At 47.9% G+C, this 17,010-nt stretch overlaps 1 protein-coding gene across 7 annotated transcripts in view; it reads right to left on the bottom strand.

Moving 5' to 3' along the window:
* Nucleotides 1-17,010, bottom strand: part of PPIP5K1 (diphosphoinositol pentakisphosphate kinase 1) — a 172,893-nt gene that overhangs the window by 8,078 nt on the left and 147,805 nt on the right. For all 7 annotated transcript variants that reach the window (XM_075006499.1, XM_075006502.1, XM_075006500.1 and 4 more), the window contains 2 exons: nt 5,351-5,488; nt 4,709-4,822 (listed from right to left, as the gene is read on the bottom strand). In XM_075006499.1, coding sequence (XP_074862600.1) covers nt 4,709-4,822; nt 5,351-5,488 — 252 coding nt within the window. The remainder of the gene's footprint in view (nt 1-4,708; nt 4,823-5,350; nt 5,489-17,010) is intronic.

The following is a 17,010-nucleotide window of genomic DNA, read 5'->3' as shown; positions in this document are numbered from 1 at the left end:
AAGAAGCAGCTAGCTATGCACCTGAGATACAGAATGCTTGGTACCATTTCAGAATACTGACACATTCTCTAGCCATGGACACCACTGATGCTTCAGAAGCCAGAGACAAACTCTCCAGGAATACAGTGGGGCAGGGGAGAGGAGATTTCATCTTGACCCATGCAGGCGGTCAGATAAATCCTTAAATCATGTTTTAGAAACATAAGAAACCAGCACATGAGCTGTGCCACCCATGACGACAAGAACCCAGTCACACAGTCCCACTTTGAAACTCTGAAGAAGTGGCTCTTATGCACGAAAAAGCTCATTACCTTTTGTTTGTTAGTCTTTAAGGTACAACAGGACTGCTTACTATTAAATTTGTCCAGCTGTCTCTTAAAACTATGTTTGCCTCCAGAACCTTGCCTTTTTATGGTTACAAGCTTTCTAACTTCCAGCTTGAATTTGTTTTTGTGCCAACATTGTCTTTTGGACTTACATAATGGTTCATCCTCTCTGGTATATACCATGCAGTACCTGTAGAGTCACTCCACCTCAATATCAGCCTTTGTTTTGCTAGATTAACCAAGCAAAGCTCTTCTGAGAGGAGACTGGAAGACAGGCCCTTCATTCTCCTGATCACCCTCGTAGCTCTTCTCCACGCCTGTTCCAGTCTGAATTTATTTTTCTTAAACCTCGGTGACCCCATTTGTACACAGTATTCCAAATAAGGTGTTACAGTGCCTTGCACAATGGTATTACTACTTTACTATCTCCAGTGGAAATGCCTCATCCGATACATCCCTGGGACTATATTTGCCTTTTTCACAGACATGTCACACTCGGGACTGATCTCACCTAGTGCCCAACACCTTGCTGGCCCTCTGAGGAAGCAATATTTCAAAAGTTACTGACAGTAAAGTTGGGAACACCAGTATGGACTGACCCAAACTGATGTGCCTCAGAGAATGAACTGTGCATTTACAGCATGAAATGGAGGGTTTTGCTACAAGACAGCAGGGATGCAGGCAGTCGGAGGTCACAGTAAATGGGTGGCTCAAGGTGATATACTGTGTTCATTTAACACCTGAATTCTACAGGGTCTTCGTTTGGAAGCTGTGCCCTAAGACCAAAGTTTCTGGTTAAAAAATGCCCACATTTCAACATGCTCAAAAATCCACATGCTGGCTCTAATTTTACTTTTAAAAGTTCTGTTATGCTATGCCCCCGTATTTTTTATGGAAATGTTTTAGAATATGAATATGCATAACTCAAATTCTTTATGTAAAACAGATCAAGTAACCAGTCAAGTGCCTGTGATCCCCTGAATGTGTGTATTCTATTTGTGTGCACATATCATCATGTGAAGTTAGAAATACAAAGTGTGAACCTGCTTATTAATCTAGAATTTCTAATGGGAGCCTTTAGTGCTTAAGTGGCCTAATGGCCTGGTACTCAAGGCAATGATCTGTAAACAGTTTTGCTTTTCCTGTAAGCCTAAACTATGCTTGGTCCAAGACGACAGGAGACCATGCCAGCGAGGGCTGGAATCTGGCTTGAATTTGGTAATTTTCCATGGAGATTGGGAGGGTTAAACAAAGGACTCCCACCCTGGTAAAGTTCAATTTTATGGATGGAAAGCAATCAAACAATCATCTTCTGTTGCTTCTGAAACTGGCTCTCGAGCTTAAGAGGCTACACAGGAAGCTGTTAGACCAAGGCCAGAGAAAAGATTAGCTCTGACTTGAACGATTTCACCTGGAATAAGGACTATAGTTAGAAGTCTGATCTGTAACAATCTCAGTGTATCAGGACTAGCGGGCATATTTTGTTTGTTTTAGTTTAGTAACTTGCTTTGATCGGTTTTCACTTGTAATCTCTTCAATCCTACTTTTTGTACTTAAAAAAAATCACTTTTGTAGATTATGTAACCCAGTGTAAGCAATTGTTATGGGAGATAGGGACAGCTGTACAGCTCTCTCTTTCACTGCTGAAGGAGGCAAACAGAGGAGTTTTCTCTGTGTTCAATTTTTATACAGAGTAAGATGGATTTATTTGGGCTTTTGGTCCACTTTGAGGTCTTTGCTCCTGGGTGTTATCAATTCCCTGTAGCTGAGCCCTGCTGAGCTAAGCTGTTATTACCATCTATGTTAATCTGCTAGAGGGCTGTTAACACAACTCTGGGCCTTGACTGGGGGAGACCAGCACTTCTGGCCCAGCAGGGTGGGGTGGTGAGGTGCCCCGGCGTGCAGGTAGGCCAGCTCAGGGGTATGATAAGCACACCGGATGACAGTCTCAAGGGAATCTCTGTGATCCAACCTGTCACAAATACCATGAAGGAAAATACCATTAATTTAATAATGGGCAGATGAAATAATAGTAAGCAGTTAGGGTAATATAGTCATTATTCCTGCCCTTCAGCTTTCCTGAACAATGGTCAATAATGGGTCTGATAGCCCCTCCTGTGTTTCTACACAATGAAAAAGATGAAGCAGAACCTTGAGCACTTTTCTTCCAATCAATCTCTATCGCTCCCATATCCAAAAGGTATTTTGTTCTGGATCAGACTATATTTTATGGGAATTGGTGTATCCCTGGCTCATTATCTCCCTGAACCATTTATTCACAGCTGTGCTGTTTCTTTATGATCAGCTGACCCATGAGAGTCCAGCAGACTGGGATGGAACACCGGGGAGTGGCTCAGTGGGCACGAGGGTTGGAGTGTGCACAGGAAGCATTGTAACTACACTATACTAAACTACTTTGTACTAGAACTCAGCCTATAAACTAACAAGAACTGGAGTGGTTCAATCCCATGTGGCACAGCAACTGCCCTCTAACATAGTCACACAGAGAGGGGGACATAGGGGCTCTAAAGGGCCTTGCTTGGAGAAGTTCTACCATTAGATGCCAACAGGTGACAATACCATAAGTGGGAATACGCAGAGCCACTTAAAGAATACTGGTTTTTCATCAGCATGTCCTGAAGTCACTAGGCTGCGTAGCTCAGAGATCAAAACCTCATGGAACCTGAAAATTCAGCACATATTTTATCCTACATTGGCAGGACCAGACTCTGAGACCCAGACAGGAAGGTGCAAGCCCTTGCAATCGCCCCAGATAGGTTGGTAGATGTGTCACCCCATCCACATCTGCCAGTTAAACAACGTATGAGAGGATTTTTAGATCTGGGAGCCCCGAGAATGTCATAACAGTGGGTACACATGGCTGCTGTACTGTCTGCCAGTGCAAGAGCCTTAACAGCTCACCATGGTGGCCTCCCTCAGCATCATCTTTTTGGCACCCTGAACCTGTAGGTAGAGCTGGGGCACTACTCCTTAGCTCTTCTCTGCTCAGTCTTTCTTCTTCATTGGGTTTCTACCCAGTACAGAAGGGAGAGAGGCCCAGCTTCATGACAACCAAACCAAGAGGGGATGGATGGCTCAGTGGTTTGAGCATTGGCCCTGTAAACCCAGGGTTGTAAACTCAATCCTTGAGGAGGCCATTTAGGGGCATGGGGCAGATATATTTAGAAAATCTGTCAGGGATGGTGCTTGGTCTTACCGAGAAGGCAGGGGACTGGACTTGACCTCTCAAGGTCCCTTCCAGCTCTATGAAATAGGTATAGCATCATATATTACACAAGACAATAAAGCCAGTATCTAGCCCAAAGGAGAAAGGTCCATTTGCTCAAAAGCTGGGGGAGTGAGGAGATTTCAGAGTTAGATGTGACTAGGATGGAAACAGGGCGTGAATGTTGGAGGTGTAACTTTTGGGAGGAAGGTCCTAACCCTGCAATCCTGCTGTGAGCATGGGCAAAGAGGAAACTTCCACCCCCATCTAGGTCACAAATGCTGGATGTACTTCTGACCAGTGCCCAGTGGGGAAGAGACTTGCCAAAGGACTAGAGGAACCCTTATAACAAATGCAATCACAGTCACTGTAAGAAGTGCTGCTCCTCTCTTCCTTGTGCAGCAGAGCGAAGGGAGCACCTGGCCTAGCTGCCCTGAGAAGGAATGAGTGAATGAGGGACAGTGAAAGAACTGGCTGGAGACTCACGAGTTTTGCTTTCCCACTCCTAGTTCCGTCACTGGCTCTTGATAAACCTGAGGCCGATTCTCTGGGCCGAAAGGGGCTTAATATCACCCAGCAGCCCCAGAAACGTTGTGAGGCTCTGGGGTAGTTGTCCTGAATGACACAAAAGAGCCAACGGCTGGAAGAGTAAAGAAGAGGACATTGGCCTGGAGCTCTGGGGGAGACCATGAAGATCCAAAAGGTATTCTGCCTCCTGGATCAGAGCCACTGCTAACCATTGAGGAGAATCAGATACACAGGAGATTGCAATTCTGAGGTGTTCCCATCAAGTCCACCTGCACACTCAGGGCACAGTGCAGTAGCAGCTCCAACAGTGTCTTGGGGATGACCTATCCACTCGTGCTGTTAAGGTGTCTGTGATGGCGCTTCCACCCTTTCCCACTGAGGGCTGTTTGGGTGATGGATGTCTCGCCTTCAGGAAGCTCTTTTCAGTATAGCAGACAGACTTCTTTGTACTCAACTCTATCCCATTTCTCACAGACCAATCCCTGGAATGCCCCTAAGCAATTTCTCTCCCACCACAGGGCTGAGCCCTGAAAACTCTCCTAGTCAATTTTCTTGGCATCCAACCATAAGCATCATTTAGCCCAGCTCCCACAAATCAAGCCCTCCATAAGGGAAAGGAAACACTCACACCACGGGGGTTTGTCCGAGCGCTGGCGCAATGGCAGAGATGAGGACGAGAGGATTCTCTGTGGCATGAAGGGATCACCTGGTGTCTGGCTTCCAATCATGGAATCAAACAGAGCTTGAAGAAAGAGAACAGCCGCATGAGGCCACACTAATTTCCTCAACCACATGGATTAACAACCAGAGTGGAAAGTACCAGGCTGCTGCTTCAGCCGCAACGGAATCTAGGCCCTCTGCAAGGGTACAAGCAACCTGCAGTTCCCCCCACCCTCAGTGGAGGAACTGAGGCACTTGCCACACTGAAAGCAGCTCCTCTAAAGTGGTTTGACAAAACACAGATGCCCTCTTCTAGCAGCCAGAAGCTAGATTTGACTGATTGCCTTTTACCGCTCACATAACCATGCAGGGCCACCCTCAACTCACTCACTAACCAGCAGGCACTGGAACTGTTACTCTAACGAGCATTTGTTACTAGCCTCTGCCTTTTCAACCCGCCCCTACAATGTACTAGGAGGGCAGAGGACGAAAAGGACTTCACAGTGTCCTGCCAACCCCACTGGTGCCTACAGGGGATCACCCACTGGTCCTGCTGTCCTGCTCCCTTTCTCAGGATCTCAGAGATCGCCAGGCCCTCCCCCTCCAGTACCTATGGACGCTCGAGTGTGAGAAGTGCTGTAATTTCTGCACACAGATGTCAGGAACTCATTGACCTGTCGCAAAGAGAGGGAATTGTGCAGAGTCTCCAGCGGGTAAATGGTGGGAACCATGGAACAGCCTTCAAAACCTGCAAGAAACCCAGGCAGAAAGTAAATGCAGCGAACATCAACTTGGTCCCATGCAGAATCACTCCCCACTGAGTAAGTAGGCAGAGGGAAGCAGTCTCCCAAACAAGACAAGGTGGGCCCACGGTAAACCCCAGACCCAAATCGGCCTCCTGAGGGCCAGGAAAATTATCACTAGGCAAAAACACAGGTATGCACAGCAGCCAGAGGGGGAAGAGCATGTCACCTCTCTGCTGCCCAGTTTGTGGTCCTTTTATAAATTGCTAGCATCTGTTGGGCTGTTGTGGAAAAATTCATCATGTGCCCAACAGCCCCATTGGCAAAAGTCAGTGAAACCATAATGGGAAAATGGCTCCAATTTCTGGTGCCGTAAGTTTGCAATGCGACTTCTTCTCACTCCTTAACCATATCCCTTCACCATGTCACCATTTAATCACAGAGAGTGTAAACCATGAGCTGAAGACAAGCGGCAGCCGCCCATTCCTACAAAGATCTACCAGTGCCCCCTCTTGCCCATCTGATGCCAGCAGGGTTTCCCACATACAAAAGGAAGCAGGACTGGAGCCCAGGTCCTCCTTGGCACCTCTCAGAAACTCCCATGCACTCATATCCAGCAGGCACCAAACCAAACTACAAGGAACAGGGATTTTGCTCACTGGGCTGCCCCAGCTCTCCTGCTTGCATCTCACACCCAGCAGGGGTGCAGGAGTCCCCAGGAGCCATTTCTGACACCAGAGCCACTGGAACACTATGGCAAGGAATAATGAGGCTGCTTGGCTGCTCTTAGCCTCAGTGTGCCCTGAGCCAGCACAGAGCTGCTCCCAGCAGAGAGAAGACTGATGGGGGAAACTGTGGAAGAATGGGGAAAGCTGTTCCAGGCACTCCTGCCTTCATGCTCCCTTCTCCCTCTATTCAGGCTGCCCCAGCTTCCTATCCCCCATTCCAGTACTGCCTATTCCCCACCAGCTCCTCCAAGCTGCCTCTGTAAGCTCCTGCCTCCATCACAGCCTGCTCTTGCTGCTTCTGAGCAGTACTCTACAATTTGTCCTCACTGATTAAAAGTGTCATGCATGGAGACCTGTACAGCTCAGAAATACACTTCCAGGACTAAAAAGGGTCCTTGCAGCTGCAAACCATGTATTTACAGAAGGACTTCTTACATGGAAGCTGTGGAGTTCACAGTCATAACTCCAAACCGCTCTGTGCTGCAATGGCCCATCGGTTTTGGCATGGTCATGTCTGCAAGGCACCAGCTCAGGAGAACAAGTATCTGGGCATGTAGGAGCACATCATGTGGCAATGCCAGAGACCAGTACACTCTCACTTGTAATGCTTCAAGAGAGCAGAGCGGCACTTTACAACCCTGCCGCAGGCACACAGCCCACTAGTGTGTGTCTAAACAGTGCCCAACAACCCCCAAGACACCTCCCAGAACAGAGAAGAGAGGGTTTCCATCCCAAGGAAATGAGTTTTAGACAAGACACAAGAGGAGTAGCAATAGCCACAGGAGGAGAGAATGCCGTTACGTTGTGTTAGTGGAATAAGCAAGGGCTTTTCTCAGGAGGGCCAAGGAAGCAGACATCTCCATTTGGCAGCTTTGCCTGGACATCGCAGCAGAAATGGGTTGTGAACAGGGACTTGAAAGATGAAGGCAGGGCTTGCAGGCTGGCTCAGGAGGGTATTCCATGCCTAGAAGCAGCAGATGAAAAGGGCTGAGTCTAGCACCTCTGGTGGAGCAGAGGGCAGGAGCACTCAGATCCCAAGGCCAGAAAGGGCCATTGTGACCTTCCAGTCTGACCTGCATAGCACAGGCTAGAGACCTGCCCCATAATTATTCCCGGAGAAAAGCTTTTAGAAGAGCACCCAGCCTTAGTCTAAAAATCACCAGCAACGGATAAGCCACTGCAACCTTTGGGAAATTGTTACACTACTTAACTACTCTCACCTTTAAAAATTCACACCTTACTTCTGAGCTGACTGTCTAGATTCTACTTTCAGCCACTGGATTTTCTTATACCTGTCTCTGCCAGACTCAAGAGACCACTACTAAATATCTGACCCCATACTGGTACTTCTAGGCCGTGTCTACACTAGCCCCAGACTTCGAAATGGCCATGCAAACGGCCATTTCGACGTTTACTAATGAAGCGCTGAAATGCATACTCAGCGCTTCATTAGCATGTGGGAGGCTGCGGCACTTTGAAATTGACGTGCCTCGCAGCTGCGCGCATCGTCCCGACGGGGCTCCTTTTCGAAAGGACCCCGCCTACTTCGAAGTCCCCTTATTCCCATCTGCTCATGGGAATAAGGGGACTTCGAAGTAGGCGGGGTCCTTTCGAAAAGGAGCCCCGTCGGGACAAGCCACGCGGCGGCGAGCTGCGTCAATTTTGAAGTGCTGCGGACGCCCACATGCTAATGAAGCGCTGAATATGCATTTCAGCGCTTCATTAGTAAACTTCGAAATGGACATTTGAATGGCCATTTCGAAGTTTGGGGCTAGTGTAGACGTAGCCCTAGAGTTACTAAGTCATGCCTTAACTCATCTTTGCCTTCCTTATCACAATTCATATAGCTTAAACAAAAAGATTATTTGGGCCTTTGAAGCCTAGGCAAGACTGATGGAGGGGTGAAGCGTGGACAGGGAAGCCAGTGGCATTCTGGAAGTCTAGACTGCTCATGGCATAGGCTGAGATACTGGAAGTGACTTGTGGGCAGAGGCACATGTGTATTTCTTCTCTAAACCGTCCTAATAAAGCGGAACATTAAGGTCCCCAAATGGAAGAAAAGAAGGCAGGTACAGGAAGGACTGGTCCCACAGCAAGAACAGATCTAGGCAAGATGTACTGAACATTTTAAGTCCTGTCTCCTGCACTCTTTGAACTTGCCCTCTGGAAGAAGCTGTTAGAACCAAAGATGGCAGGGGACCTTTCTCTTCCAAAGACAGGGGTTTTGGTGCACAGGCACAGTAGTGCGAGGTCCCGGTTTCCCCATATACTGTACCCAGCCAAAGCTCTCACAGGAGATCTGCAGGGGGAGAGGAGCTCATATCCTCTGCGTTCAAGGATCCCACTGCTGAAACTACCAAGAGGGAAATTGATGTGAAGATATACGTGCCACAGAGAAGCCAAGATACGTAAGAAACATAGGCAGAAATAAGTGCTTGGTGTTAAAGATATTTTTTATTTGCAGGCAGAAGCCTCTAGAAAGCCCATTTAGATACAGTATAGGGGTAGCCAAGTTAGTCTGTATCTTCAAAAACAATGAGAAGGCCTGTGACACCTTATACACCAACAGATATTTTGGAGCATGAGCTTTCATAGGCGAAGACCCACTTCATCAAATGTGTCTGACAAAGCGGGTCTTCGCCTATGAAAGCTTGTGCTCCACAATATCTGTTAGTCTATAAGGTGTCACAGGACTTCTTGTTGTTCATTCAGATATAAGAGCCCCACAGTGCTAAGCCCTTTACTGATAGGCATGACAGAGGTATGCCCTGCACCTGAGCTGCAATCTAAGTCTAAGGGGAGATAACAGGTGGATAAAAACAGATGGGAGAGAACACAGGGCCAGTGTGAGGATTCTTGTCAGCTTCCCAATGCCTGGCCATTGTTGAGGTTTTTGTAGGCATCATATAGAGGAGAGTTTTAAGGCAGGGTTCTGATGGTAGTTTTGTGATACTTGTGCTCTAAAATCTTACGTGCACACAGAGCGACTACCAAGAAGCCATCAGAAGTACACTTCTCATCCACTGCTAAGTCAAGTGCCATCACACTGAGAGATGGATGGACAATGCCCCAAAGCCAACTCCAGCCAAGGAGTGGTACGCATGCTGCGCATTCACTAAAACTCAATGTAATTTTTGTAACTGCTGGTGTGACTCCCAAGCCTAATTCATCCTTGCTAAACAAAAAGGATGATGTGGAAACAGCTCCCACGAAGATGGGGGACAGCTTTCTGTGGTAAAAGAAAATGCCAGCTGCTGCTGAAATTTTATTATTTGTTTAAATATTTAATAAATATTAGCAAAAAACCTATCAGAAGCTAGAGGATTATGTAAAATACTAATAATAAGCAACAGGGGTATGGAAAAAATAGATTGAGGGACAATATCAATAGACCTCAGATAATGAGCAGACTCAGCCCTGATCAAACTATTTCAGTCACAGAACACTAAGACAAGCGTATGTGCAGCAGACCGTGCAGGAGGTGACTAAATATGGAGCGCTCTTTTTCATTGGGTGTTGCACCAAATGTCCCAGAGCAGTGGCAGAGAGATCAGTGCTGCTAGATGAGAAAAATAATTGAGGTCCTAACAGCTCAGCTCTTAGCCACACTACAATTTAAGTAATTAGGTCCTGGTTGTAACTATTCCTCCCACAGTTTCAACATGGATGCTAGTATCAGAGGGGTATCCATTATAGTCTGTATGTGCAAAAACTCAAGAAGTTCTGCGGCACCTTATAGGTTAACAGCTATTTTGGAGCATAAGCTTTCGCGGGCAAAGATCCACTTCATCAGATGCAGGGATACTGTATTCTTCTACTTCAGTCACACATTGCTGTATGCCAGCAGTAGCTGCATTTCACTGGTGAATGAAATGACTGACATATCATGGAATGGAAAAGAGATGGAGAAAATGTTACTTAACAATAACCATGGCTGCCGGAGAGTGACCATTGTACATCTCCACACTGGAGAAAGCTTGGAGAACCCTTTTTCTGTGATGCAGAACAGTCAGCAATTCCCACGACAAAGAGGGGTGTGCAGCCGCTTCCCATCCTTCACCAGCACTGCACACCCTGGAGGTGCAGAGAACTCTGACCTGGGCAGAGGGGAAAGTAGATAGGGAGTGGGAAAGCACCAACAACTCTCACACAACCATCCCAAGTGGAACGCAGGCGCATGAACTCAGTTAAATGAAGAGTATGTCACATCTCTCTCAAGCCCAGAATCCGGGCAGAACACTAGGACTTGGTGAACTCCAAGTAATTACTCTACAATTCTCAGCAATATAAAAATGATTGAAACAGGCCCCAGACAACAGTAGCCATGACTGAGCAAGTCCTAACCTTGCTGGGTAAAGTTTTTTTTTCCAAACATCTGGCTGTGCATGGCATTCCACTGCTCTTTTCCCTGCAGGCTTTAACCAGTCACTGATGGATTCCCTGTCCAAAGCCTGCAAGTTGTTTTCCCCTGACATCAGCATGAAGAAAACTGTTGTATTCACTCAAGGTATACCTCAGGGACCCAATATCATTCTGGATAACAGCCCATTACATGTGGTTCAGCAATTCTGTTACCTTGGATCTACTGTCACCACAAACCTATCCATGGACAAAGAACTGAACATCAGAATCAGGAAGGCAGCTACGATTTTTGGCAGACTTACGAAATGAGCATGGAACAACCCTAAGCTGACAGTGAAAACAAAGATACTAATCTACCAGTCATGTGTATTGAGTATCCTGCTGTATGGTTCTGAGGCACGGACCACCTACTCAAATCAGGAGAAAAAATTGAAGAGCTTCCATCTTCGCTGCCTCTGCAGAATTATGAATATCAACTGGCAAGATGAAGTTTCAAATGCAGATGTCCTGTCAAGATCTGGCATACCCAGCCTCTTAGCAATCCTCAACAGCAGAAGACTATGATGGCTTGGTCATGTGAGAAGAATGGGTGACAAACGTCTTCCCAGAGAAATCCTCTTCCGTGAAACTGTCATGTGGGTTGAGAACAAGAGGAAGACCAAAGCTAAGGTTCAATGATACATGCAAAAACACCATGAAAAAGTTCAACACTGATCCAAAATCCTGGAAATCTACATCATCAGATTAAAATAGCTGGTGACAATTGCTGTGACAGGGCACATCATCCTTCGATAGTATATGTGAAAGCCACACAAAAGAACTTCGTCTTATAAGGAAAAACTCTCAGATTCCAGAATTTGGAAATAGACGGACATGCAGTTATTGCAACCGTGCAAATCTGATATTGAACAGATAAACCACAAGAGAAGCTGCAGACTCAAACACTGCCCATAGAGCCCCACCACCGCTAACCATCATCTCTCGAGACGAAAGGGGGCCACAGTTAACCAGACACCTCCAGTCACCCAAATGCCACATCCCCCCAAAAAGACCCTCAAACAAATAAAGTGCCACCAAAGCAAAACTTACGCTGAAAGGGAGAAAGCTAGTCACTTTGCGAAATCCCCAAAGGCCTTCACTACTTCTTGTCATCTGTTGTCAATTGAGGGCACCCTGATTCTAATATGGTAGGCAACATATCCTCACCTGCTGATCCCACCCCTCCAGTCCACAAGTAGAGAGGATTCAGTAACTTTGTGTTCGCTGAACAGCAAAGCCAGCGAGCCACGTCCTTGGTGGTAGTTGGCTAAGTTAAACACAAAGTAATGTAGCCCGGTGCTCTTCCGTTTCTCTCTCACCTTATTAATTTTGGTACTAAAACACCCATGTCCTTCAAAGAGTAAGCTCCTAGTCTTTGAACTAAGCCATGGAAATACAGGTGGGCACAAACAGTCACTTGTGATTTTATTGCAAATCTTGTGATAGATGGTTTTCCTTAAAACCCTACAGCATATGATCAAGAGATTTCAGAAAAATTCCAGCTTTAAAATCTATAGAAGTTTTAGCTTTTAGAGTTGTAAAAAAAAGGCCAGAAAATATGATGCAAGAGCCCTGCAAACACTCAGAAACCAGAGAACAAGATTAAAAGGTTACAGATTTGGCATGCTTTTAACAGCCAGGTGATTCAGACAGACTTTTTTTTTTTTTTGGGTTCGGGGGGGGGAGACGACGTTCTGCCTCATGAAGTTTAAACTCTAAGGATTGATACTAGTGTAAGGAAGGTCCCAGCAGGAACTCAATGCTGCTGAAGGCTGGGAGGAATGTCTCTCCCAGAGATGGGTAGCAAGGAAGCAATGGAGTTTTGTTTATTGTACACACATTGTTGTAAAAGCACAATTTAAGCTAACACTCAGTATAATAATTGTGAAACCTCACCAATGCTTGAAGTCATTGTGCGGGACAGGGCAATCATCAGAACTACATAAGACAGGAATGGCACAGGGCTCCCCTGTTCTAAAGCACTGTAAAACAGGAGGGAGGGGTACTAATTGAGCCAGCTAGCTGAATGCCTTGGCCCTTCCTCTGTCTTGGCCATAGAGCTACAAGGCCGGCTTTACTAGCCCTCCCTCCCTGCCTGCTAAAAGCTAGAGCTGGATACCAGTAATTGTATTTTTTTTAAATGAGACTCCACTTTGGTAGATGTTAAGAGCTGAAATCACAGGGTTTTGTCTCAGTCATGGATGGATGGCATGCCTGGTGGACAGCCGGTAGGAGGAGCAGCAGCTGGCGTGACCGGCTGATAGAAGCAGCAGCGGATCGCAGGACCAGGGGATGGCCAGTAGGAGGAGCAGCCAGCAGCCAGCAGGTGGCAGTCAGTGGGACGCTGCAGACAAGTGGACAGCTAGTACTGCCCTGGTGATGTATCTGTGGGCTCTGGGTCTGGGACTGCACCGGGAGAGGTACACCCTGTAACGGTGTGTGTGGGGTAAAGGCAAAGGGCCTTCAGCAAGAGATGTGGTTCTCTAACGCATTGGGATGGTACCTTGTTAAAGGGGTTTCTCTCCTTTGTTTAGATATACTGCATCTGTCACAGTGTAAACTTGAGTTCGGTCATCATTATTAAACAAACTGTTTCCGTCTTAGACGCTGTGCTTGCAAGAGGGGAAGAACTGCCTTACAGGCATCCAGCAAGTGGGGTGAGATGCTCCCAGGCCACTGGTTGGTTGCATCACTGACAGAAAACCCCTAGGAGCTGAACCCAGCCTTTCTGGTAGGCACCTGGCATTAACAGAAGGGTTACACTAGCTTCATATGCTCCCTGTGCCCCTGTACATACCTCAGGCACTGAGCTGTAAAAGCTACATCCTACCATTCAACAAGAAATCATGATGGTGAAATAGGGTCCCAAGGGGAACACTGAACTTTTGCCATTACAGTCCGCTGGTTTGCCACTCACATATGAGGGACACTGCAGAGCAGACTGTGTAGGGCAACCAGATGTCCTGATTTTACAGGGACATTCCCAACATTTGGAGCTTTTCCTCGTTCAGGTCCCTATTACTCCCCCTCCATCCCTCTTTTGTCTGTGATCAGGGTGTATCTACCTTGCAATGACCGAGCTGGGGTTAAATGCTCACCATGGGCCAAAGACCTGTGCCTGGAGACAGAAGAGCAGAGTGAGTGGCTAACTTAGTCAGGTAGGCTGAAAAGGAGAGCAGGTGCGTATAGCTGGCTACTGCAGGATCAACACTGGAACCTCCAGTGACCCCAGAGAGAGTAAAGTGGAAGACCAGCACCCTCAGGAGAACTGAGGGAGCTGGGTCCCAGATAGGAAGCAACCCAGAGAACGTAAGAGAAAGTTACTCACCTTGTGCAGTAACAATGGTTCTTCGAGATGCGTGTCCTTGTGGGTGCTGCACTGCGGGTGTCGGTGAGTCCTTGCACTGGCACTCAGATTCTTACGTAGTGGTGCTTTCCTGAGCTGCACATGCTCTGTAGCACCACCTCCTGCTCACTGGTGCACACGCAGCACAGGCCCCTCCATTCCTTCACTGCCCTCGCAAATAGAGCAGGATGCTCCAAAGCAGGGGAAGTTGAGGGAGGAGTGGAGCACCCACAGGGACAAAGACCTCGAAGAACCATCACTACTGCACAAGGTGAGTAACCTCCTCTTCTTCAGTTAGTGTCCCCATGGGTGCTCCACTCTGGGTGACTACAGAACAGTAGTTGCACTTTGGAGGTGGGTTGAAGCCCATTAACAAGTACACTCAATAGAACTGCTTGTCCCATTTGAGTGGAGGAAGAAATGGAAGATGAGAGAGCATAGTGTTTGTAAACGTGTTGCTGGAAGACCATGTCGCTGCCTTGCATATGTCTGCAAGGGGTACTTTCTTGAGGAAGGTGGTAGGGGAGGAGACAGCCTAGGTAGATTAGGCAGTGACAGAACCCTGAAAGCTCTCTTCAGTGAAGTACATAGCAAGTGTGACTACAGGTGGAGATCCACTTGGACAGCCATTGGGATGAAACGGACAGACCCTTGGACCACTCCGTTGAGTGGAAGAGCCTAGGAGACTTACGCCAAGTTCTGGTGCAGTCGATGTAGAAGGCCAATGCCAGCCGAACGTCCAGAGGGTGCCACAACACACATGCAGGACCAGGGTGCGGCTTCAGGAACAACGCAGGTAAGTGGATGGATTAGTTGATGTGAAATGGAGAGGGAATGTTAGGAAGAAACTTAGGATGAGGGCAGAGTGTGTCCCTGTCCTTGGTAAACACGGTATAAGGAGTTCCCCCAGGAGAGAACCGAGCTCCCCGACTCTCCTGGACAATGTGATGGCAACTAAAAATGAGAACTTCATCGATGGAGGAAGCCAGGATCACACCACCAAGGTTTCAAAGGGTGGTTTCATGAGGCAGTTGAATACATGTTTACGGTCCCAAATGGAGACTGCAGGATGTACGTATGGGAAAGTGTTCTGCAGACCCATCAGAAAACTTTTGGTGATGTGATGGGCGAGGAAGAAGATCCCATCCTCCACCTGGTGGAATGCTGCCAGTGCTGCGGCATGCATCCGGACAATACTGACTCATGCAGGTATAGCAGGTACTCGAGGAGGACAGGAAAGGGTGCTGGTATGAGGAGGTATAGGACTGTTAGCGCCCAACCATTGGGAGAACCACATCCATTTGTAGAGGTAGGACTTGCATGTGGACTCTCGTCTGTTAATGAGAACCTTTTTTACACCCCCACCCCCGAACATGCAATTTTGTCATTAGGGTACCATGAAGGACCCACACGTGGAGACACAGCCCAAACGGATCGGGATGAAGTTCTGAGACAGAAGGCTGCAGCAAGGTGGAAAGGAATATGGAGTTGCCACTGACAGCCTCTACAGGTAAGAACACCAAGTCTGTCTTGGCCACACCAGGGCTATCAGGATAAGGTTAACATGATCCACTCTGACCTTGACCAGAAATGCGTCAATCGAGGGAAGGGGAGGAAAGCCTAAAGAAATGGTCCCACTTGATGGAGATGATGTCCCCAAGGGAGTGTCTCCTCAGACCCACTCCGAAGCAACACTAGTGACACTTTGTTGACTTGGGTTGCAAACAGGTCTAGGCACAGCTGGCCCCAAAGCTGGAACACATGATTGAGAGCCACTGTGCTGATTTTCCACTTATGGTGATCACTGACATGTTCAGTATCCCAGAGAGATGTGGCCATAGGAGTGATGTGATGCTGGAGGCACCAAAGTCCACTGCACTTAGGGACAGGGACTGAATCCCACTCTGACAGTTAATATAATACATGTGGCTGGTATTTTCTGAGAGAACACTGAGTGGCCTGAGTGCGAGGTGCCATTCGAAATGCCGGCAAGCATACCAGAGCGCTCTGAGTTCTAGAATGGATAGATGGAGCGCTTTCTCAGTGAAGGACCATTTGCCCTGGACCATACGAGAACCCAAATGGGTACCCATCCCAAAAGGGAGGCATCTGTAGTAAGGGTAATGGGCGGCTGGTGGAACTGCACCCAAGAGAGAACACTGGACATGGACATGTCCACCACTGGAGGAAGGTGAGAACGTGAAGTGGTAGGGCTATGGTTTTGGATAGTGGGTCCCTGGCTGGGGAACAGCATATGGCCAGCAAGGACTGAAGACATCACATGTGCAGTGTGGCCAGTTTGACCACATACATGGTAGTGGCCATGTGCCCCAGCAGCTTGAGGCAAATGTGCACTGTGATGGTGCGAGACAGTCATACCACCAGGATGAGATTACACAGGGCTTGGAATCTTTGGAGGAGCAGAGTGGGCCTGGCAGTGGTAGTGTTTATTTGAGCCCCAATGAATTCTAGGGCTGTGGCGTCCCACACATTCGCCACTCACCACATGTGGCAAACACGACACCATGGTGTGGCGAACCTGGCTCTGGTGTGCTGCCTGCCAGGGAGTTTCATTGGCCGGCTCCACGCAGGCGCCCCACCGCTTGGTGGGAGAAGTGTATGGCAGCCCTGCCAGCAGTGGCTCCAGCAGGGGCCCCGGCCATGGCTTCGGGTGCAGACCTGGCAGAAGCTCTGGTGAGTCGTTGGCATTAAATTAGAACAGGGAGCTGGGGAATCCTGGCTCTGAGGGAAGGGGAGGGTGTTTATTTAGAGTGGGGGGGAGACTGGGGGCATATGGAAGGACGACAACCACAAGTGTGGCGATCTTTGAATTCGTATTGGACACGGCTGCTCTAGGGACTGCAGGGGTTGAAGCATGGACTTTTCATCGTTTACGAGAAAGCCAAGGCTTAGGAGGAGGTCCGTGGTGCCCTGCACCATGCAAAGGGCCTTCAGGAATGATGGCCCTTTTATGAAACAATCATCCAGATAGGGAAAAATGATGACCCTGTGCTGATGCATGTGGGCAGCCACAATTGCCAGAGTCTTGGAG

Source organism: Carettochelys insculpta, chromosome 12 (assembly GCF_033958435.1).
Source record: "Carettochelys insculpta isolate YL-2023 chromosome 12, ASM3395843v1, whole genome shotgun sequence".
Lineage (NCBI taxonomy): Eukaryota > Metazoa > Chordata > Testudines > Carettochelyidae > Carettochelys > Carettochelys insculpta.
Note: the sequence above shows the minus strand (reverse complement) of the source record. Positions and strands in the feature narration are given on the sequence as shown.